The sequence below is a fragment of the Gadus macrocephalus genome, chromosome 17 (genome assembly GCF_031168955.1).
Source record: "Gadus macrocephalus chromosome 17, ASM3116895v1".
Taxonomy (NCBI): Eukaryota; Metazoa; Chordata; class Actinopteri; order Gadiformes; family Gadidae; genus Gadus; species Gadus macrocephalus.
Genome location: NC_082398.1, coordinates 7,837,255 through 7,858,260, shown reverse-complemented (window position 1 = coordinate 7,858,260; position 21,006 = coordinate 7,837,255). Strand labels below are relative to the sequence as shown.

The window sequence follows — 21,006 nt, the reverse complement described above, 5'->3', positions numbered from 1 at the left end:
ATATACTGTATACATGAGAATGTATACAGTATATAGAATAAGAATAAGATTACCTTATATAGAATAAGGTAGACAGACTGCAGACAAAATCTGGAGTATGTGTTTCTTAAAATTATTTATTATGTTTCAGTGTTTGGGTATGTATCTATTCTTTAACAGTGCTTTTATCATTTCTGCTTTGGTTTTGCATTGACCGGCTGTATGCTGTTATAAAACAGGCTCTTCAGTGCATTCCTTTATGACATCTAATAATATCTAACCAGGTTACAGATCTCTTCCATAGGATAACATCTAATAATATCTAACCAGGTTACAGATCTCTTCCATAGGATAACATCTAATAATATCTAACAAGGTTACAGATCTCTTCGTGTATCTCTTCTGATAACGTCTAATAATATCTAACCAGGTTACAGATCTCTTCCATAGGATAACATCTAATAATATCTAACCAGGTTATAGATCTCTTCTTCTATCTCTTCTGATAACATCTCATAATATCTAACCAGGTTACAGATCTCTTCTTGTATCTCTTCTGATAACATCTAATAATATCTAACCAGGTTCCAGATGTATTCCATGGTTCTCTGATAACATCTAATAATATCTAACCAGGTTACAGATCTCTTCCGTGTAACTCATCTTGGAGACGGGACGAGCGGTCAACTCTTCGCCAAGTCTCCCTCTCTCTGGTAACCATGGCAACCGAGTTCAGCCCCTCTCTCTCCCGTCTATGAGATCCTCGTGGCCGAGCTCGGTCGATCCCAGGACGGGGGCTGGCGTGCACGCACACGGCCTAGTCAAATCCCCCATGTGTAGTGGTTGTTACTGCAGCCGTCGGATGGATGGGAAGTCACCACCATCCCCTCGTTACTTTGTCCCCTACTGGATTACAGGGTACTGATGCCAAGGTTATGCTAACCCTAACTCTAAACCCCCCCATACTAAGCCTAACCCTAACACACCCCAATCTAACCATAACAGCGTAACCATCTCTAACCTAATACCTAAACTTACCATCTTTATACCTGAACTTACTTTCTCTAAGATACCTAAACTAACTATCTTTGACCTAATACATTAACAAACCGTCTCTAACCTAATACATTAACTAGCAATCTATAGCCTAATACCTTAGTTTAACTATCTCTAACGTATGCCTAAACTATCCAGATCTAACCTAATGAATAAATGTAACCCTCTATAACCAAATACTTATACTTCGCTGTATCTAACTCAATAACTATATCAATCTAGGTGGTCAACATTTAAATCAACAACAAATCATTATATTAACAAGTTAAAATCAAATACAATTTTATTAAACACAAGTTATCTAAAAATACAGTTTGTAACAATTCATTGAAAGGTAGAAATATTCAAAGGAGATAGCTGTAGTATAACAAAGTGTACTGTAGTATAATAGTGTTACATTCTATACATGGCCTAGGTGCACATTAAGTATTTGTGCGTATATACATTTATATATGTTAAGACACTGGATATGGTTAGTCTGTATATATATTTATTTATAGTGTATGTGAGTATGGAAATATATGACTGTGTTTGTATGTGTGTGTATACAAGTGTTTGTATATATGAGTTTGTGTGTGTGTGTGTGTGTGTGTGTGTGTGTGTGTGTGTGTATGTGTATGTGTGTGTGTGTGTGTGTGTGTGTGTGTTAGGACACTGAGGTTATAGCATTGTGTGGGGAGCCCATCTGGGTCAATACTTTGTCCAGCCACTGGAGTGGCCCGTGCAGGTGCACCTCGATCCAGCAGGGGGTGCTGGTGACGTCCTGCCGGTGGTACTCAGCTCCCCAACCCTGGGGTGGGAGGAAGGGGGAGAGGGTCAGGTCTGGAGTTAGGTCTAGGTCTAAGTTCAGACCTGAAGCTAGGTCTAAGATTAGAGCTAGGTTTGAAGTCAGATCTAGGTCTAGGGTAAGAGCTAGATCTAGGGTGAGAGCTAGGTCAAAGGTCAGGTCTAGAGCCAGATCTAGGGTGAGAGCTAGGTCAAAAGGTCAGGTCTAGAGCTAGGTCTAGGGTTAGAGCTTGGTCTAAGGTCAGGTCTAGAGCTAGGTCTAGGGTTAGAGCTTGGTCTGAGGTCAGGTCTAGAGCTAGGTCTAGGGTTAGAGCTTGGTCTAAGGTCAGGTCTAGAGCTAGGTCTAGGGTTAGAGCTTGGTCTAAAGTCAGGTCTAGAGCTAGGTCTAGGGTCAGAGCTTGGTCTGAGGTCAGGTCTAGAGCTAGGTCTAGGGTTAGAGCTTGGTCTAAAGTCAGGTCTAGAGCTAGGTCTAGGGTCAGAGCTTGGTCTGAGGTCAGGTCTAGAGCTAGGTCTAGGGTTAGAGTTTGGTCTAAAGTCAGGTCTAGAGCTAGGTCTAGGGTCAGAGCTTGGTCTAAGGTCAGGTCTAGAGCTAGGTCTAGGGTCAGAGCTTGGTCTAAGGTCAGGTCTAGAGCTAGGTCTAGGGTTAGAGCTTGGTCTAAAGTCAGGTCTAGAGCTAGGTCTAGGGTCAGAGCTTGGTCTAAGGTCAGGTCTAGAGCTAGGCCCAGGGTCTAGGGTGCGGCGGTACCTTGACAAAGCTCATCCTAATGGTGCACATCTTGGTGAGCTGGTAGACGGCCTCGAAGCCGTGGCTGACGGACTGGGCGAGCAGCGAGGCGAACTCCTGGTTGTTGAAGATCTTCAGGCTGCAGCCGCTGGGGATCTTGCACACGGTGGTGGGGTGGAAGCCGTGGTGGTGGTTGCAGTTCCTGCTCTGCACGAAGATGCTGCTGCCGGACAGACACTCGGCGTACACCTCCCCGCCCACGTAGTACAGGTGCACACCTGGTACACACACACACACACACACACACACACACACACACACACACACACACACACACACACACACACACACACACACACACACACACACACACACACACACACACACACACACACACACTAGAATCCATGGGGCTCTACAGTATATGTGGCTCTTCAGTTTTATTTGGTTGTGGTTCTATATTTGGTTCTACATTTTCTGATGGTTGCGTCAACCTTGCCGATGTGTCAGAGTGTGTTCCCGATGGTACATTGGTTCTAATGGTTCTAGATCTCCCCTCATATCTGGTTCTAGAGTAGTGGTTCTCTCTCTGGCCCTTTGTCAGGTTGAGGTTCTATATCTGTTTCTGTAATAGTGGTTCTGTATCAGGTGCTATATTCTATAGTTGTGGTTCTATATCTGCTTCTTCATCCGGTTCTATATCCGTTTCTATAGTAGTGCTTCTAAACCAGGTGCTACATCAGACCCTATGTCTGGGTCGATATCGGGCCCCATGTCCGGTACCTTTTCCGATGTGTCGGCGTGTGTTCTCGATGGTGGAGTTGCGGTTGACGTTGGACAGCAGGCCCAGACAGAAGCGGTTCTGGGAGCTGGTGGGGTCGGTGAAGCCGTCCACCAGGACACTGGACTGGGAGGACAGGAAGGCCCCTCCCACACGGTTGTTCAGCTCATAGTAAACTATGGAGCACCAGTGGACCGGCTCCTCGTAGGCCACCGGCAGCACCTCTGATGGAGGGAGCAGAGCGCAGTGTTTATAGTTGTTACGCACAAACACATGTGAGTGTGTTCTGACAGCCCCTCAGTGTTTATAGTTGTTACGCACAAACACATGTGAGTGTGTTCTGACAGCCCCTCAGTGTTTATAGTTGTTACGCACAAACACATGTGAGTGTGTTCTGACAGCCCCTCAGTGTTTATAGTTGTTACGCACAAACACATGTGAGTGTGTTCTGACAGCCCCTCAGTGTTTATAGTTGTTACGCACAAACACATGTTAGTGTGTACTGACAGCACAGAACAGTGTACAAGTCCGTATACGAATCCAATTGTTCAGGGATTTGACAAATGCAAACATGCTTTTGTCATGCCAGTAAAACCAATTTAAAATGAATTGAGAGAGAGAGATAAGAGAGACAATCAAATACACTGATAGCGAGAGACAGACAGACAAGACACAGACAGCGAGGGGCCGAGAAACAGACAGAGAGAGAGGGGGAGAAGTGTGAGGAACATGTGTCACCATTGTGACAGGGCCATTGCCATGGTTACCTGGCCTGTTGTTGGTTTCCATGGTGTTGGGTAAATTGGACAGGAAGTTGGTCTCCATTGGCTGAGAGCAGTCCTGGCTCAGCGAATCATCAGCCAGCACATAAGCTGGAGGAGGAGTGTCAGCTACACACACACACACACACACACACACACACACACACACACACACACACACACACACACACACACACACACACACACACACACACACACACACACACACACACACACACACACACACACACACACACACACAGGTCAGGGTCTGAAGGAGAAGGTAGAGTGAGGTAGAGATGTTAGAGGAGTGAGAGGGGGTAGAGTGAGGGAGAAGAGTTGGAGGAGAGAGAGGAGGTACAGTGAGGAAGAGAGGTGAGAGAGAGCTGGTAGAACGAGGTAGGGCTCTATCTGATACATGCGAGAGAGAGAGAGCGGGAGCGAGAGAGAAAGAGAGAGAAAGAGAGAGGCAATAGAATGAGATGGGTTTAGCCTGGTATGCTACATGGGGAGAAAGCGTGAGACAGAGAGATAGAGTGGGTAGAGTGAGGTAGTGCTCTAACTAATATGCTAAATGGAGCGAGAGAGAGAGAGGCGGTAGAGTGAGGTAGGGCTCTACCTGGTAAGTTAAATGGGCTCTCGGTGTCAGAGCTGATTGGAGGAGAGGGGAGGGCGGGGCTACTGCAGGACCCACCCCCTGGCGACACAGGGTAACCGTTGTCAAGGGAACAGGGATCAAAGCCCTCCAGTGCCCCACTCATGCCAGCAAAGGATTCTGGGTAGGTGGCATTGTGGGGCATCAGCGGCTCGTTGTTGTCGCCGTGGAAACGGGAGAGCACGCAGGGTCTCGCTGCGAGGTCGTTGTTCCTGGGAACCAACACTGGGGGCAGCACTGAGGAAAGGAGAAATAATACCTATTATTATGCTACCATTATTATAGTATAGGTTACGCAGTGACAGAGGGATGAATAATGTTAATTTTTTTTTTTCTACTATTCCGCTGGTATATTAATATAATTATATTATTAATATTATTATTATTATTAATATATTCATATTATATCAACTCAATGAGGCAGAGGAGGACATAACACATAATATTATTTAGATTATTATTATTATTATTATTAAGTATAATATAAAGTATAAGTATAATAAATACATAATGAACACACACACTTACTGGGGGTGTCTACTCGTGTGTAGTGGTAGGGGTTGATGCAGACATCTTTCTGTTTAGATCCGAAGGGAAACTCACAGCAGGACATTGCCTTCAGCTCATGATGAGACTACACACACACACACACCCACACAATGTTAATTTAGTGTAATGGTCTAATTCAGCAAGCAGCCAACCTGATTCTAAGCGCTAGCTGGGTAGAGATGGCCGCTAGGTGACTGATGCGCAAGCTTACCTGCAGGTCGGGCCACCTCCACACCTTGCAGTAGATGACGTGAGGGAGACCCTTACGGTGAGACACTTGCAGCCTCCCGTCAAGGGAGCGAGGGATCGTCACACACTGACCTTGGGGGGGGGGGAAAGGGGGGGGGGGAAAGAGAGAGAGAGAGAGAGAGAGAGAGAGAGATGATTAGAAAATGTTTGAGTGTCTTCTACATAATACATAATACGGACTATAATATTTACATTAATTGATTGGGCAGAATATGTTTCGTCCAAAGTGAGGCTGAGAGATGGTGATCGGACTATTAATAGAGTCCGATCAAAATTTGAGCAACTAGAAAAAGTTATAGTGCTGCACAGCAGACACAATGCAGAGTAGTTAAAAAAAAATAATTAATAGTCCGGACTCCGGCACAGCCTCTATTGAACAATAGCGTGAGAGTAGCTCTGGGAATCACAAATACAAGGTTTGTCATTAGTGGTGGATAAAGCCATAGCAGATATCACATAGACATCACGTATAGTAATCAAGCAAAGTATCAAAGTGCTTACTAATTTCCACAAAAATGTATACATTTCCCCCAAAAAAATTCTGTCAAATCATTTTCATTTCACATAACAAAATGGATGGTTCCGGTCTGATTGTGATTGGCTCGAAGCGGTTGTAAAATACTCTTTAAGCACACCACTGCGACCCATAACAATAACTATTTTGTATTAACCTGTCGCCAAACTCAAAGAATGCTAGGCTGTGTTGCTAAGCCATTTTGCTGTCTAGGGGAACTAAATTGCTTGGAGAATGAGGATTTGTTTTCAGTAAATTGTCGCATATTATGTTGCTGTGTGTTTATTTTGTGAAATCTTACTAGGAAGTCTACAGTAACAGCTTCAATAACTCTGCTTCGTGTCATGCCTCACAAACACCCCCTAGCATTTCTAAAAATCATTGTAACCACGGCCTCTCCGGGCTTATAGCTAAAGTTTGTAACTGCTACTGACTGGGTTGCCCCGGGCAACTGAGAGCCTTCTCGAGGTCCTCCATGGCTCCCTTCTTCTTCTTCAGCTTCTTCACCAGAGCTTCCACCGCTTTCTCCGCCCACTTCTCCTCCTCTTCCCCCTGCCTCCAGCCCAGCAGCCTTCGTACCGCCGGGCTGGTGAAGGAGAACAGGGACGACACGTTCATCTCTCACACTCACTCACTCACACACACACACACTCCCCCTACACACACAGCCCCACACACACAGAGACACACACATGCACTACCAGCCCTACACACAGACACACCCGCAAAGAGCACTACACACAGACACACACAGTCACACACGCACTCACAGCACTACACACTCTCACACACACACACAGACACAGACACACGCTCACAGCCCTACACACAGACACACAGTCACACACGCACTCACAGCACCACACACACACACACACATACAGACTCTCACACACACACACACACACACACACACACACACACACACACACACGCTCACAGCCCTACACACAGACACACACAAACATTAACAGCCCTACACACAGACGCACACACACGTGCACACACTCACAGCCCTACACACGCACACACACACACACACACACACACACACACACTGAGGCGGAGGGAATGGGTGTGTTGCCAGAGCTCAGAGGTGTGGAGCAGTCCACCTGGGGAGAATAAAGAGAACTCGTCACCATAGCAATCAATCACTGACCTTTCAGTTGGCATGGAAACCAGTCACCGTCCAGCCCAGCATCTAGTTGGCATAGCAACCAATCACTTTGGGGTTGTCATAACAACCAATCGGGTTAACAATCCAAATGTAGTTTATGTGCCTAAGAGATTATTATGGGCTGCTCATATCACTGCATGATGATGTAATGTAAGATAGTATGTCATGCAAATTCACAGGTCAGAGTTCACCACACCATTAAGAAAGCAAAGAGAGAGACACACACACACACACCGTTGATAATTGACACCCTAGACAGTGCACTTAGCAGAACTGAAAATCAATGTCCTTCTACCTCCTGAAAGAGAGAGGGGGGGGGGGAAGAGAGAGAGAGAGAGAGAGAGAGAGAGAGAGAGAGAGAGAGAGAGAGAGAGAGAGAGAGAGAGAGAGAGAGAGAGAGAGATCAGAGGATGCAAGGATGGAGCACGGGCAGATGGATGAAGGGGTCACAGAGAGGAGAGTGCACTGGATGGAGGGAGGAAAGAGAGGAAAGGAAGGGGGGGGGGGGGTGGACAGAAACATGGTGTAGTATTGCAGCTGAATACCTCTCTATCTGCCAGCCCCCCTCTCTCTGACCAATAAAGACAACTAAATTATTTATCCACTGGAGATGACGTGCAAAGGAGAAAGAGGGAGAGAATTAAATTGAGAGAAAGACAACGTCTGAGAAAGCCCGACATAATAGACACGGCATAACGTGTGTGTGTGTGTGTGTGTGTGTGTGTGTGTGTGTGTGTGTGTGTGTGTGTGTGTGTGTGTGTGTCTGTCTCTCGCAGGGCAGGACTATATAAGTTGATACAACTACAATTCAGAAATGTTAAAGTTGTAAGTCGACTAAAATACGGTTTGTGTGTATGGCTGCTAAGGGTTAAAATACCGATTGCAATAGAGCGAAAAGTTGATCATTCGGGTTCTTGAAGCCTAGACGAAGTGCACTGTTCGTCAGGCATTGCAAGTGCTCACTTGAAGTACATTTAAAGTAATCGGTTACCTACCTCGGCTTATTGAGAGGATGTAACGTTATGTGTATTTCTTGGCGTCAGTCGTAGAGTAAAGCAACGTTCCCTCCACGACGGGCGGAACCTTGCGGCGGGGCTTAAAGCTGCTGCTACTCCTGCAACTAGTCGGGGTTTTGTTTAGCAGGAAAAGAGTAAACGGGTCGACTTGATTTGTTTAACCCTTGGCGTCTACACGCCGTGGCCGCTCCGCACAAGACGCTACGGAACAACGTTCCGGCGCTGGGGGAGTGTCGTGAATCGAGTGCTCCCTCGTATCGCATATGCAGGAGAGACGAGGGCGTGGCGACGAAGCATGAAGCCTGCTATGCCGAGTTAAAGACATCTGACAGAAAACAGCGTTCTTCGAACTGAGAGCGTCACACACCCACAAAGATGGGCGACTTCGTAAAGAGGAATGCCGAAGTCGTACAGTCCCGTTGTAAATATTTCACCCTGCAAAAAATAAACCTTTGGGTGGGGGCTGATGGTCTATTTTGGTTTCGATGATGTTTCATGATTGTTAATAATATCAACTATGTATAAAGGAAACAATAAACAACAATATAGTTTTAAATAGTGCATCACCCTTGGATAAATACTTAATTTTAGACTATCTTGATATATCAATTTCTGCCCAATTCAGAGATATGAATGAAGTTCCGACTCGGCAATGTTCTCCGAGGTTGACGTGAATGCCTCTTCCCACATGGAATGTAAAAACGGTTTCTCCGACAGGACTTGAACGGCCCATAAAGTTCACGCTACTTTCATTTAGCTTATAGGCGGCTAATAGCTTGGAAACCGAAAGTTAAGCAGAGACACCCGTCAAGATGCAACTATGACAAGCGGCCATTTCACCTAGTCACCTTTAACGACGACTTGTCAACATAACCCTGCTATCGTCGGTATCGTTGTGCTTCACAGTACTCCACCTTGGTGTGGTCTAGGTGTTTAGTAGTAAGCAATGGAGGAGGGCGGACATCCCTCTGAGAAACACATGGATGAATACTTCAAGTCAATCGGACTAGTGAGGAAGAAGATCGCTAAGGATGGGTCGTGTTTGTTCCGGGCCGTGGCCGAACAGGTGGGAGATCGTACTGGACGGACTGTATTTTGTCAATGCTAACATATAAACAACAACAACAACAACAACAATAATATCAATTATTGAAATTCATTCTACTACTCGAGCTAGCGATAAAATCTGAACAAGCTACCACTAGTTAATCTAAAGTTGATTATAGAAGAGACTGAAGGACACTCAAAGGGCTGAACTGGAATGGACAATACGTTTCCATTGGTGAAGCCAAACAAGTATCACTACTTATCTGTACGGAAGTCGCCGTAAGCAACTCTGACTCATCATGTTTATGACAGTATGTCGTCTGCCTAGTTATATGAACTGTCAAATTATGTAAATCTTTGCCAATTGTGTGACGCTCCGTCGGACTCTTTCAGGTGCTGCTGTGTCAAAGTCGTCACACACAAGTCCGCGCGGGGTGTGTGGAGTTCTTGAAAGAGAACAGAGAGCGCTATGAGGCGGTGAGTGTGTTTGTGTGTAGTAATAATTGTATGTGTGCGTGTAGTACTAATTGTCTGTGTTTTAACTTCGATCCTGTTTATCTTTCAGTTCATTGAAGGAGACTTTGATGAATACCTCTGCAAGATCCAAGACCCCCAGGTAAGACCTCAGAGATGAGTAAGAATTATTTTAAGGGTTGGGGTTTCTATTCCCTGTGTAGTTCAGTAGGTAGAGCAAGGCACTGACACTGCATGGTTAGGGGTTGTATTCTCCTTCTAGCTCAGTAGGTAGAGCAAGATAATAGCACTGCAGGCTAATGCTACATTCAGATCAAGTGTAGTGTGGTTAAGCTGTAGTGGTGGAGGCACAGAGGGGGGGGGGGGGGGGGGGGGGGAAGTTGAAACTAAATTAACTTTTGGAGAAACCGATCAGAAGACGTTTAGCATGTTACATTAATATTGTAGCATTACGCTGTGTAACAAGCAACTGTGAAGATGGGAGATGCATCCTGCCATGAGGGAGTGGTTAAAGATCACAACCTGACGTCACACTAATGGGGCAATAAGGTGAACTCCAACATCTCCTCAGCAGTCCGCGCTTATCGCTGCATAGCTGGATTTTGTCTGAATCCGGCCTTAGGGACAATATTCCTGTGTTGTTGTTGCTAAGTGTGTGTGTGTGTGTGTGTGTGTGTGTGTGTGTGTGTGTGTGTGTGTGTGTGTGTGTGCGTGCAGCACTGGGTTGGGCAGGTGGAGATGCACGCTCTGGCTGTACTTTATGAGTAAGTCTCCTGTTAGCATCACAAAAACAAACAACGACCAGGTTATTTAGTTTAAAAGTGTAGTTCAATTCCTTGCATCGTGTTGATGGCGGTCTCTCTGTCTCCAGGAGAGATTTCTGGATTTTCCAGGAACCACGGAAACCTGCTTTCAAGGTCACAGAACACGGTTTTAAAGATCAGGTAAGGCTCATAATAAATATGTGTTCAGTGTTGTTACATTTAAGCTTAACCAAGCTAGCGAGTATCACTGATCACACAAGGGGTGTGTTCCAGAGCTTGTCCCTCTGTCTATCGCCCTTTGACCCCTTCCCTCCACCCTCAAGGCAGGCCAGCTGTGTCGGATAGCTTTAAGGTTTAAAAAAAACGAGGCAATATGATGGTCAACATTGTAATCTATGCCATTTCACCTCGGCTACTTGGATAAGATTGTATTCTGGAGAAAGCTGCTGTCAAATTCAATGTTTTTGCCGGACTCCTCAAAACAATATGTGAATGTTCCAGTCGGCTTCAAAAAAGCAGGTACTGATTTTTTCCTGGATGTGTCGAGCTCCGCCTGAAGAGCAGTTTATTTTTTATGTCTGCGTCCCGAGTGAGGGTTAATCCTCTCAGACATCTAATAGTATAACACTTGTTCTATGTGTTATTATCCAGTATATTCTAGTGTTGTGGTGGATTTGATATACCACGTTGCTCGAATAACTCGTACACAATGACTGTGCTGAAATAAGTATCACAAAGTGGCCATGGGTCGTAACACACCCCACTCCTTCCGAGAAAACTCAACAAACCAAACATAAATATGTTTTTAATCTCATAGTGTTTGAATTCCAGCTAAAACAGTGGGTTTACTGAAACTTTGAGGGGTCGTGACTAGGGCTGGGTATCGTGGCCAATTTCCTAAATTCATTCGATTTCGATTCATAAGGTTCTGAATCGATTAATCACGATTCGATTCAATCGGCTCTTAAATAATGAAAATGGCTTAACTGTGTTACAAAATACAAATGTACTTTATTTTTTCTCTTCATCTTAAACAACAGGTTTTAAGTGCAAACCTGTGAATTGGAAAGTTAAACTTGTTAAAACTGTTTCAAGTCTCAAAAGTGCAATTTTGAAATTAGAAAGGAATTGCAAGTGAAGGTGTATTTGAACTACAATATTCCATCACTGCAAATTGCATTAAGGCATTGTTTATTGAAGTTTAAAAATAATAATAATTGTAAAAATAATAATAAAAAAAAATCGATCTCATACCCTATGATTTGATTATGCAAAAATTAAATGAAATCGATCCAAAATCGATTATGGGCTTTTTACCCAGCTCTAATGTTGACATTTGATGATGTGGGCCAATCACAACCCTCAGACTGGCTTTATTGGCGTATACCTCCTTAGCGATGATGCCCTGGTTCTGCTTCTGCTAACCCTCTAGCTGACTAGGTATTGGGACAGGTGGGTACAATACAGAACCTGTGGACTTATAATGGCTATTATAGTCTCTGTCTCTCTCTGTCTCTCCACCAGGTCCAGTTGTGCTTCCTGAACGGGAACCATTATGACAGTGTGTATCCTGTCAGCCACATCCAGAATACTGCTTTCTGCCAGTGTAAGACACACACACACACACACACACACACACACACACACACACACACACACACACACACACACACACACACACACACACACACACACACACACACACACACACACACACACACACACACACACACACACACACACACACACACACACACACACACACACAGAGACCACACCACGGTGGGTAACGGTTCCCATTAAAAACATATACTGCATAGGAAGACACGCAGATCTCTGTGCTGAAACGTAAGGAGGATAATATATATAATATATTACAGATTTGTGTATATATTATAAAATTGTGTGTGTGTGTGTGTGCACAGCCCTCCTGTACGAGTTGCTGTATGAGCGTGTGTTCGGGGAGCCCTGGGCGGTGGGTGCGTCCCAGCGCTTCTGGAGGAGCTCTGAGCTGACAGACGATCACATGACCGCCTGCCCTAGCAGCGACGAATCAGAGACTGAAGACCCTATATGGTGGGAACCTGCCTGTCTGTCTGTCTGTCTGTGCCTCTGTCTTTCTCCATTGTGGGAATCTGCCTGTCTTGTCGGCCTTGATGGTGTCTGTCTGTCTCTATAGTGGGAACCTACCTGTCCGTCTTTCTGTCTCTATCGTGTATTTTACGCGCAAATGTGTGTGTGTGTGTGTGTTTGACATTCAGGATCGAAATAGAACCCCCCAAGGAAGGTGGCCAGCCGAACAGGGTAAGTAAGGCCCAATCCCATTTCTTCCCTTTTCCCTTTTCCCCTTTCCCCTTTCCCCTTTCCCCTTTCCCCTTTCCCTCCCCCTTACCCCTTCAAAACAAGGGGGAGGGGGAAGGGGTAGAAATGGGATTGGGCCTAACACTCACTGATTATGAGCAGAATAACCAGGGATCACACACGGCAATCTATATATGGTCTTTGATGAATCAATTGCACAAAGACATTCATTAATGTGGGAGCTGTGTTATCAGGGGCGTGGTCGGGGGCGTGGCCGAGGGCGGGGCCCATCAGAGAGAGTGAGGCGCTCCTTGAACCCCAATCTGATGAGGAATGTGCATTATGACGGCTGGCTCGCCTCCAAGAGAGGTAACAGACACACAAACACACACACATGCACACAAATATGTTTACACGTGTGTATTTGGTAGTTTGCTGTAACGTTTAATGTGTATTTGGTAGTTTGCTGTAACGTTTAATGTGTATTTGGTAGTTTGCTGTCACGTTTAATGTGTATTTGGTAGTTTGATGTAACGTTAATGTGTATTTGGTAGTTTGCGGTAACGTTTAATGTGTATTTCAGCCCAGCAGAAGATGGACTTCTGTATGGCAGCAGGAATGCAGTACTCTGAAGGAGACCGATGCCAGGTAGTGTGTGTGTGCGTGTGTGTGTGTGTGTGTGTGTGTGTGCGTCACGTGCGTGTGTGTGACTGACTGGTGTATTTCTCACTTCAGGTGTGTCTGGAGGGAGGTGGGCGGAGCTACAGTGGGGCAATCAGGAAGGTGTCTCCTAGCAACGGCCCTCTCACAGTGTATATTGAAGAGCTGGGCAAGACGTGAGTAGCAATCTGTCTGTCTGTGTCTCTCGCTCGTCTGTCTGTGTCCCTCTCTTTCTCTGTGTCTCTCTCTCTCTCTCACTCGCTCTCTCTCTCTTTCCTGTGTCTCTCTCTCTGTGTCCCTCTCTCTCTCACTCGCTCTCTCTCTCACTCTTTCTTTCTGTGTCTCTGACTCTGTGTCCGTCTGCTTTCCGTTTGTCGCTCACATTGACTTGCAGAGTTACAGTAACCTAGCTTCTGTTCATGTGAGTAGAATATGTCTATTAATTAGTCACGTGAAGCCTAATATTCACAGGGCCAATGGTGAATTGGTGCCTGTTCTGGTTTTGGCACACCTTTGGAAAAACTAACTATTCTGTTGTATGGTTTTGGGAGCTAGGCTACTGTACCTGTACAAGTCAATGGAAACGGCCAACAGAAAACAAATGCTAACCCAGTGTGCCCCCCTTCTGGACGCACAATAGTGAATTTAGAATTAAACTACTTTGTTGAATTTGGGTCTGACAGATATCTCGGCATACCCCTTTAAGTGTGTGTGTGTGTGTGTGTGTGTGTGTGTGTGTGTGTGTGTGTGTGTGTGTGTGTGTGTGTGTGTGTGTGTGTGTGTGTGTGTGTGTGTGTGTGTGTGTGTGTGTGTGTGTGTGTGTGTGTGTGTGTGTGTGTGTGTGTGTGTGTGTGCGTGCGTGCATGCAGAGTGCCCGTTCCTCTGGTGAATCTGCGTCCTATGAGTGAGACCTGCTGGAAGACAGTGGCCAGCGGAGAGAAGAGGACCAATGGACACGCACCAGGTACACACACACACACACCGTGGCGTCTCACTCCGAGTGGCCACGCCTTGCTGTATGCGATCGCTTCCGCTTTGGGGGGGGCGAACAGCTCTAGTCTGAACTCTCTAGACAAGCGTTGACGAGTCCCTGTCACCAAATCCCCGATCATGACACCTGTCAATCAAACATTTATTTCCGGAAAAAGAGTAGGCTGTTACAAATAAATGACTACCGCCGGTCACTTTACGGAAAGATATTGTCTCCCTCTCTCAGAATGGGTGGAGGCTAAAGGCAGGGGAAGAGGCAGGCTGCTCCCGTCGGCAGCGCCCCCCCCCGCCCCCTCCTCCACCAAGGTGACGCAGCGAGGCCATCCTGGCCACATGCAGAAGCAGACCTCCTGGCCCCCCAATCCAAAGGGGGACCCGCAGGCACACAGAGCCAGCAGGTGTGTGTGTGTGTGTGTGTGTGTGTGTGTGTGTGTGTGTCAGGTGAGGAAATCCCCTCCCATTTGCCCCCAAGAAATCTTGGCTTCGAACCCATAATGTTCCTCATATTGCACGTTTCAATCCATTTGCTTTTTAAACTTTATTTGATCTATTCCGTTTTGTTTGGCCTGACCTTTGCACTATTCAGAATTATTTTGCACAATTTAGAATTAATTTATTGTAAATATTAGTTATTTTATTTAATTGGACCTAATTGTATCCTTCTCTCCTGATTGCACCGTGCGTCAGAGACTAATTAGATTCCTTTATTTGTCTGCCACATATTTTGGGATTGACCATAAAGCTGACTTTGACTTTTTGACTTTGGGGGAGGTGTGTACATGCGTGTGTGACTGAGAACAAGGCAAACTGTTTGTGAGTACCTGCCTGACTGTGTGTGTGTGTGTGTGTGTGTGTGTGTGTCCAGGGGGAGGTCGGCCACCTGTGGGGACCTGCAGGTGACTGGGGAGGACTCCCGGGAGGACGAGGACGAGGAGGAGGAGCTGAAGGCAGCTCTGCTGGAGATCCAGCTCAGAGACGAGGACAACTTCCCAGCGCTGGCGGTCAGCCCCCACCACACTCTTGTTGTCCATTTGTTTCTGTTGTGTTTGATTTCTTATATATATTATATATAGTACGACCGACAACGGAAAGATGGTGTTTGTGTGTGTGGGATTGAACTGAAGGATGTCTTTTTTTCTTTTATGTTTTTACAGGCAGTTGCCCGTGGGAATGGTGGGAAGAGGAGGGGAGGAGAGGGGATGAGTCAACTGAAGAGCGGAGTCACTGTACGTAACCCAGGGCAACGCAAAAGCCATCATCATGATGCTGTGACAATGTATTCGTCTGCTAGTGGTGGTTTGCTACCAATCTGCAAAGAACTCAACTTGATAAGCTATGGGTTCCACTACACTTCCTTGCATGTTTGTTGGTTCTAGGTTCAGCTATGGTTCACTTCCTAGCTTCCTGCTCAGTTCTGGTTTCTGTTCTGGGTTTCGATTTACAGTACTGCAGTCAGCACTGACTGGCTGTTCTTTGTTCTGATTGGGTACTGCAGTCAGCACTGACTGGCTGTTCTTTGTTCTGATTGGGTACTGCAGTCAGCACTGACTGGCTGTTCTTTGTTCTGATTGGGTACTGCAGTCAGCACTGACTGGCTGTTCTTTGTTCTGATTGGGTACTGCAGTCAGCACTGACTGGCTGTTCTTTGCTCTGATTGGCTACTGCAGTGCTTTCATCGGTCCGCAGTCGGTAACATTCCTCCTTCTTTGATCCTGCAGACCGGTCAGAAGGATGCACCCCCCCCGGTTGAGGTCCCCAGTTCAAGCCCTTCCTCCAGCCCTCCCACCCTACCGGAACACCCGGGCCCCGCCCCTACCACCTGGTTGGCCACTGTCAAGGCCCCGCTGCTCACTCAGAACACCACCTTCACCTCCACCTCCCGCCCCCTCGGGGCTGCTGCTGCTGCTGCTGTTGCTCCGCCCGCTGCCACGGCCCCCACTGCTGAACGCAGCGTCCCCTCCCCCCTCCCCACCACCCCCACCACCCCCAGCTCCTCCTCCTCTCCGCCCGTCTTCATCACTCCTGTAGCCCCGCCTCCGGGTGGCCTCTCCCACGCCTCCACCCCTTCCTCGCCCTCCTCTACCCCTCCCCAGTCTTCCTCCTCGAGCTCCTCCCGTCACGATCGCCCCGCCGCAGGTGAGATGTTCATCCGTCCGCCCGAAGGGCTGATGTCTGCTAACCCGCCGTCAACAGATCCCTGTGATGAGCGTGTTATTTTGTCGTAAGCGTATCGTAACCGTGTCGACGTCCATGAAAGGGTGTGCACCATGAGTCATTTCTTTTGATTGGTGAAGACAAATCCGAGGTGTCTCAGGGATTGGCAAACTGACGCTTGTTCTCTCCGTCCTTGTCTTCTCTGCAGATGTGATGAACACGGCTCGACACATGCAGCTCCCCGCAGCATACGTGTCCAACCCCCCATCACCCCAAAATGTAGTACCCAGCAACCCTCCACCCCAAACCTCCTCCCCTCGAGACCCTACAGCTCCCACCGCTGCGCCCCAAACCCCTCTGCCACAGCCCTCTGTACCCCGTCTAGTACACGTCATCCCTATACCCCAACACCCGGTGCCTGAGCCTTCCGTACCCCAACATTCTGTACCTGAGCCCTGTGTCCCCCACCAGCCTGTAGCCCAGCCCTGTGTACCCCAACACCCTGGACCCCAGCCCTGTGAAGCCCAAAATCCTGTACCTGAGCCCTGTGTCCCCCAACACCCTGTACCCCAACACCCTGTACCCGAGCCCTGTGTCCCCCAACACCCTGTACCCCAACACCCTGTACCTGAGCCCTGTGTCCCCCAACACCCTGTACCCCAACATCCTGTACCCCAACACCCTTTACCTGAGCCCTTCGTCCCCCAACACCCTGGAGCCCATCCCTCTGCACCCCAACACCCTGTACCCCAACACCCTTTACCTGAGCCCTTCGTCCCCCAACACCCTGGAGCCCATCCCTCTGCACCCCAACACCCTGTACCCCAACACCCTTTACCTGAGCCCTTCGTCCCCCAACACCCTGGAGCCCATCCCTCTGCACCCCAACACCCTGTACCCCAACACCCTTTACCTGAGCCCTTCGTCCCCCAACACCCTGGAGCCCATCCCTCTGCACCCCAACACCCTGTACCCCAACACCCTTTACCTGAGCCCTTCGTCCCCCAACACCCTGGAGCCCATCCCTCTGCACCCCAACACCCTCAGCTGCAGGCGTCCAATCCCGTACCAGGTCAGACGCCTCCGGCTTCCCAAGCCTCGGCAGACTCCCCGCCCCGCCCCTCCCACCTCCCGGTCCAGCCTCCTTACCCTCCCCCCCCCCAGCATACCCTCAGCGCCTCCTCCTCCTCCTGGCCCGAGCCGAGCCAAGGAGGCGTCCCCCTGCAGCAGCTCTCCCAGCTCTACCAGGACCCCCTCTACCCTGGCTTCCCTGTGGGGGCCGCAGGCGAAATGGTGCCCAACCCGGCCTACTCCTCCAGCAAGTCCGGAGATGACCTGCCACGCGGTGAGAACACGACGGGGGAGGTGGTGGAGGTGATCGAGGCGATGGTAAAGGGTGGTGGGTGGTGGGTGGTGGCGGAGTTTGTGAACGTGGAGGAGATGGGGGAGGGAGTGGCGGGGCTTGGGCGGGAGGAGACAGCGGTACAACAAAGCAACTAGCAACAGTTAGCTGCCTGCTTCGCCTCCTACGCTGTCCGCCGTTGGTCATGTTGTCCTCCTCCGATCTCTCCGCAGATGTCAACGTCCTCCGGTGGTTCTTCAACCTGGGAGTCAAGGTAGGCCCGGTCCCAATGCTCAGCCCGCCCGTCAGATGTAGAGCCGTAATAACGCCATCTCAGACATAGAGCTTCAATCTCAATGTTCAGTCAATAAGTGCTGCTGCTGCACAGTGTGATAACGGCTGCGTGTCCCCCCCCCCCTCCCCAGGCCTACTCCAACCCCATGTTCCAGCCCTACATGTACCTGCTGCCCCTTCAGCAGGCCCACGCCATGCACCCCCCTCCCCGGGGGCCCCTCCCCACAGGGCGCACACCCCTCCCCCCCGCCGCCCTGGCAACAAGCGACTCCGCCGGGCCACCCGTCGGGGTACCGCTCCCCGGGCCCCGGGCCCCGGTACCCTGGCCCTCAGTCTCCAGGGCTCCAGCTCTACCCCTCAGACCGGCAGCAGTCTCCCCAAGGCAGGTCTCCCGGCCCTGGCCCCCGACACCCAGAGGGCTACGGCGCTACCGGAGGGAGCAGAGCCAACGCACCCTCTGAAACCATGTTGGCCGGCGTTGGATCGCCTGCAGGTAGGAGCTCCACTGGGGGTTGCTATATATTCTACGGGACTGGTTGCTATAGTTACAGTAGCGGTGTGCTCTACGGGGATGGTTGCTATATATTCTACGGGGCTGGTTGCTATAGTTACAGTAGCGGTGTGTTCTAGGGGGCTGGTTGCTATAGTTACAGTAGCGGTGTGTTCTACGGGGATGGTTGCTATAGTTACAGAAGGTGTTTTCTACGGGGATGGTTGCTATCGTGACAGTAGTGGTGTGATCTCCAGGGCTGGTTGCTATAGTTACAGTAGTGGTGTGTTCTACAGGGCTGGTTGCTATAGCTACAGTAGTGGTGTATTCTGCGGGATGGTTGCTATAGTTACAGTAGTGGTGTGTTCTACAGGGCTGGTTGCTATAGCTACAGTAGTGGTGTATTCTGCGGGATGGTTGCTATAGTTACAGTAGTGGTGTGTTCTACAGGGCTGGTTGCTATAGCTACAGTAGTGGTGTATTCTGCGGGATGGTTGCTATAGTTACAGTAGTGGTGTGTTCTACAGGGCTGGTTGCTATAGCTACAATAGTGGTGTATTCTGCGGGATGGTTGCTATAGTTACAGTAGTGGTGTGCTCTACAGGGATGGTTGCTATAGTTACAGTAGTGGTGTGTTCTACAGGATAATTGCTTAGTTACATTATTGGTATGTTCTGCAGGATGGTCGCTATAGTTACAGTAGTGGTGTGTTAGACGGGGCTGGTTGCTATAGTTACAGTAGTGGTGTGTTCTACAGGGCTGGTTGCTATAGTTACAGTAGTGGTGTGTTCTACGGGGCTGGTCGCTATAGCTACAATAGTGGTGTATTCTGCGGGATGGTTGCTATAGTTACAGTAGTGGTGTGCTCTACAGGGATGGTTGCTATAGTTACAGTAGTGGTGTGTTCTACAGGATAATTGCTTAGTTACATTATTGGTATGTTCTGCAGGATGGTCGCTATAGTTACAGTAGTGGTGTGTTATACGGGGCTGGTTGCTATAGTTACAGTAGTGGTGTGTTCTACAGGGCTGGTTGCTATAGTTACAGTAGTGGTGTGTTCTACGGGGCTGGTCGCTATAGTTACAGTAGTGGTGTGTTCTACGGGGCTGGTTGCTATAGTTACAGTAGTGGTGTGTTCTACCGGGCTGGTTGCTATAGCTCCACTAATGGTTGCTGTTGTTACAGAGGTAGTGTTGGTCGTTAAAGTGTCTGTGTGTTGTCCTCCAGCAGGTGTGCTGGCTGACCAGGGTTACCATGGTCAGAGACAGGTTCTCCTGCTCGACCCTCCAATGAACAACATGCCCATCGTAAGAACGCACGCACGCACACACGTAGATATGCATGTATATATTCAATGCATTAAAAAAAAAATGTTGTCCCTTCCTTCAGTGGGTCCCTGAACCCAAATTCCAGGACTCCATGGTTGCCGGGACGTCAACGCCCCATGGCAACTGCGTCCCCCCACCCCACTACGCCACGTTCGCCAACACACCCAACAGCAATCAACATGGCAATCAACATGGCAACCAATACCATGGTTTCCATGGCCACTATCACAACAACAACCAGATGACCAATCCCAGCGAGGGGTTCGGTCACATGGCGTCGGGGCCCGGCGTGGGCGTGGAGCCCTGGAAGGGGCCGGAGTTCGGGTCAACCAATCAGAGGGCTAGGAGGGTTTACCATCAGTCGAGGGGGGGGGGAGCGGAGCGGCCGGGGAGGAGCGGCAGGGGGGGCAGGCAGCGCTACGGGCCACACTACGGCCAGTACGGCAGGGCTCAGAGCTACTACCCCCACCACCCGCAGCTCCCTGGGCAGTGACTTGCTTCCTGTTGTACCCTGCCCATCCCATCAGGTGTGGACAGGACGCGGGGGGGGAAGCTGCTGCGATTGGCCGGACCCTCATGCACTGCGGGCGTCCGACGTCCTCTACGGGGTCTGAATAGAGCTTGGGTTTGATGGGTTTCTTTACGCTGCCTTTCAAAAAGAGAAGCTAACAAGCGATAGCACTTAGACCTTAGGATACTATGCTGTTCTTTGCTGAAGTACTTTACTGGTCGCAAAGCTCGCCGAAGTGATGGTAGCTTGCGCCACAGCACTTTCTTAATGTGTTGCTAGCACGTGGCTCGTGCCAACACTGGCTCCGATCTAGTCGGGACTCCACTGTTAAACCAATCTATCATTTATCTGGTGATTCTTCTCTGGTTCAATTATCCTTGGTCTCTTTTAAACTTCAAGGGGGG

At 48.7% G+C, this 21,006-nt stretch overlaps 3 protein-coding genes across 9 annotated transcripts in view; 1 reads left to right on the top strand and 2 right to left on the bottom strand.

The window, feature by feature from the left end:
- Nucleotides 1-21,006, bottom strand: part of LOC132445652 (coiled-coil domain-containing protein 171-like) — a 126,698-nt gene that overhangs the window by 33,383 nt on the left and 72,309 nt on the right. The window lies entirely within an intron of this gene.
- LOC132445570 (mothers against decapentaplegic homolog 1-like) lies at nucleotides 1,301-8,503 on the bottom strand. Of its 2 annotated transcripts, XM_060035639.1 has the most exons (10): nucleotides 8,227-8,503; nucleotides 6,937-7,166; nucleotides 6,489-6,828; nucleotides 5,503-5,612; nucleotides 5,271-5,376; nucleotides 4,707-4,979; nucleotides 4,094-4,216; nucleotides 3,329-3,550; nucleotides 2,567-2,823; nucleotides 1,301-1,825 (listed from the first exon to the last, which is right to left on the bottom strand). In XM_060035639.1, the coding sequence occupies exons 3-10, from the start codon at nucleotides 6,670-6,672 to the stop codon at nucleotides 1,682-1,684; spliced, it is 1,419 nt and encodes a 472-aa protein (XP_059891622.1). In that variant the 5' UTR covers nucleotides 6,673-6,828; nucleotides 6,937-7,166; nucleotides 8,227-8,503; the 3' UTR covers nucleotides 1,301-1,681. The 2 variants fall into 2 exon arrangements, with proteins under 2 accessions (XP_059891622.1, XP_059891621.1); XM_060035638.1 differs by having other exon boundaries at nucleotides 6,489-7,166.
- Nucleotides 8,758-20,211, top strand: otud4 (OTU deubiquitinase 4). Of its 4 annotated transcripts, XM_060035633.1 has the most exons (22): nucleotides 8,758-9,313; nucleotides 9,688-9,771; nucleotides 9,860-9,910; nucleotides 10,486-10,532; nucleotides 10,640-10,712; nucleotides 12,057-12,138; nucleotides 12,458-12,608; nucleotides 12,794-12,836; nucleotides 13,088-13,202; nucleotides 13,417-13,481; nucleotides 13,569-13,669; nucleotides 14,363-14,457; nucleotides 14,710-14,881; nucleotides 15,349-15,484; nucleotides 15,638-15,709; nucleotides 16,202-16,619; nucleotides 16,846-17,265; nucleotides 17,296-17,982; nucleotides 18,213-18,253; nucleotides 18,405-18,766; nucleotides 19,991-20,070; nucleotides 20,153-20,211. In XM_060035633.1, the coding sequence occupies exons 1-20, from the start codon at nucleotides 9,194-9,196 to the stop codon at nucleotides 18,732-18,734; spliced, it is 3,303 nt and encodes a 1,100-aa protein (XP_059891616.1). In that variant the 5' UTR covers nucleotides 8,758-9,193; the 3' UTR covers nucleotides 18,735-18,766; nucleotides 19,991-20,070; nucleotides 20,153-20,211. The 4 variants fall into 4 exon arrangements, with proteins under 4 accessions (XP_059891616.1, XP_059891615.1, XP_059891614.1 ...); XM_060035632.1 differs by having other exon boundaries at nucleotides 8,759-9,313; nucleotides 16,846-17,982; nucleotides 19,994-20,070; XM_060035631.1 differs by having other exon boundaries at nucleotides 8,760-9,313; nucleotides 16,846-17,982.

Coding starts and splice junctions, on each gene's coding strand:
- LOC132445570 (XM_060035638.1), bottom strand. CDS start 6,672: ATGAACGTGTCGTCCCTGTTCTCCTTCACCAGCCCGGCGGTACGAAGG. Junction 5,613..6,488: donor CAGTTGCCCGGGGCAACCCA/GTCAGTAGCAGT, acceptor CCCCCCCCCAAG/GTCAGTGTGTGACGATCCCT. Junction 4,217..4,706: donor GAGCCCATTTAACTTACCAG/GTAGAGCCCTAC, acceptor GTGTGTGTGTAG/CTGACACTCCTCCTCCAGCT.
- otud4 (XM_060035632.1), top strand. CDS start 9,194: ATGGAGGAGGGCGGACATCCCTCTGAGAAACACATGGATGAATACTTC. Junction 14,458..14,709: donor GACCAATGGACACGCACCAG/GTACACACACAC, acceptor TCCCTCTCTCAG/AATGGGTGGAGGCTAAAGGC. Junction 15,485..15,637: donor ACAACTTCCCAGCGCTGGCG/GTCAGCCCCCAC, acceptor ATGTTTTTACAG/GCAGTTGCCCGTGGGAATGG.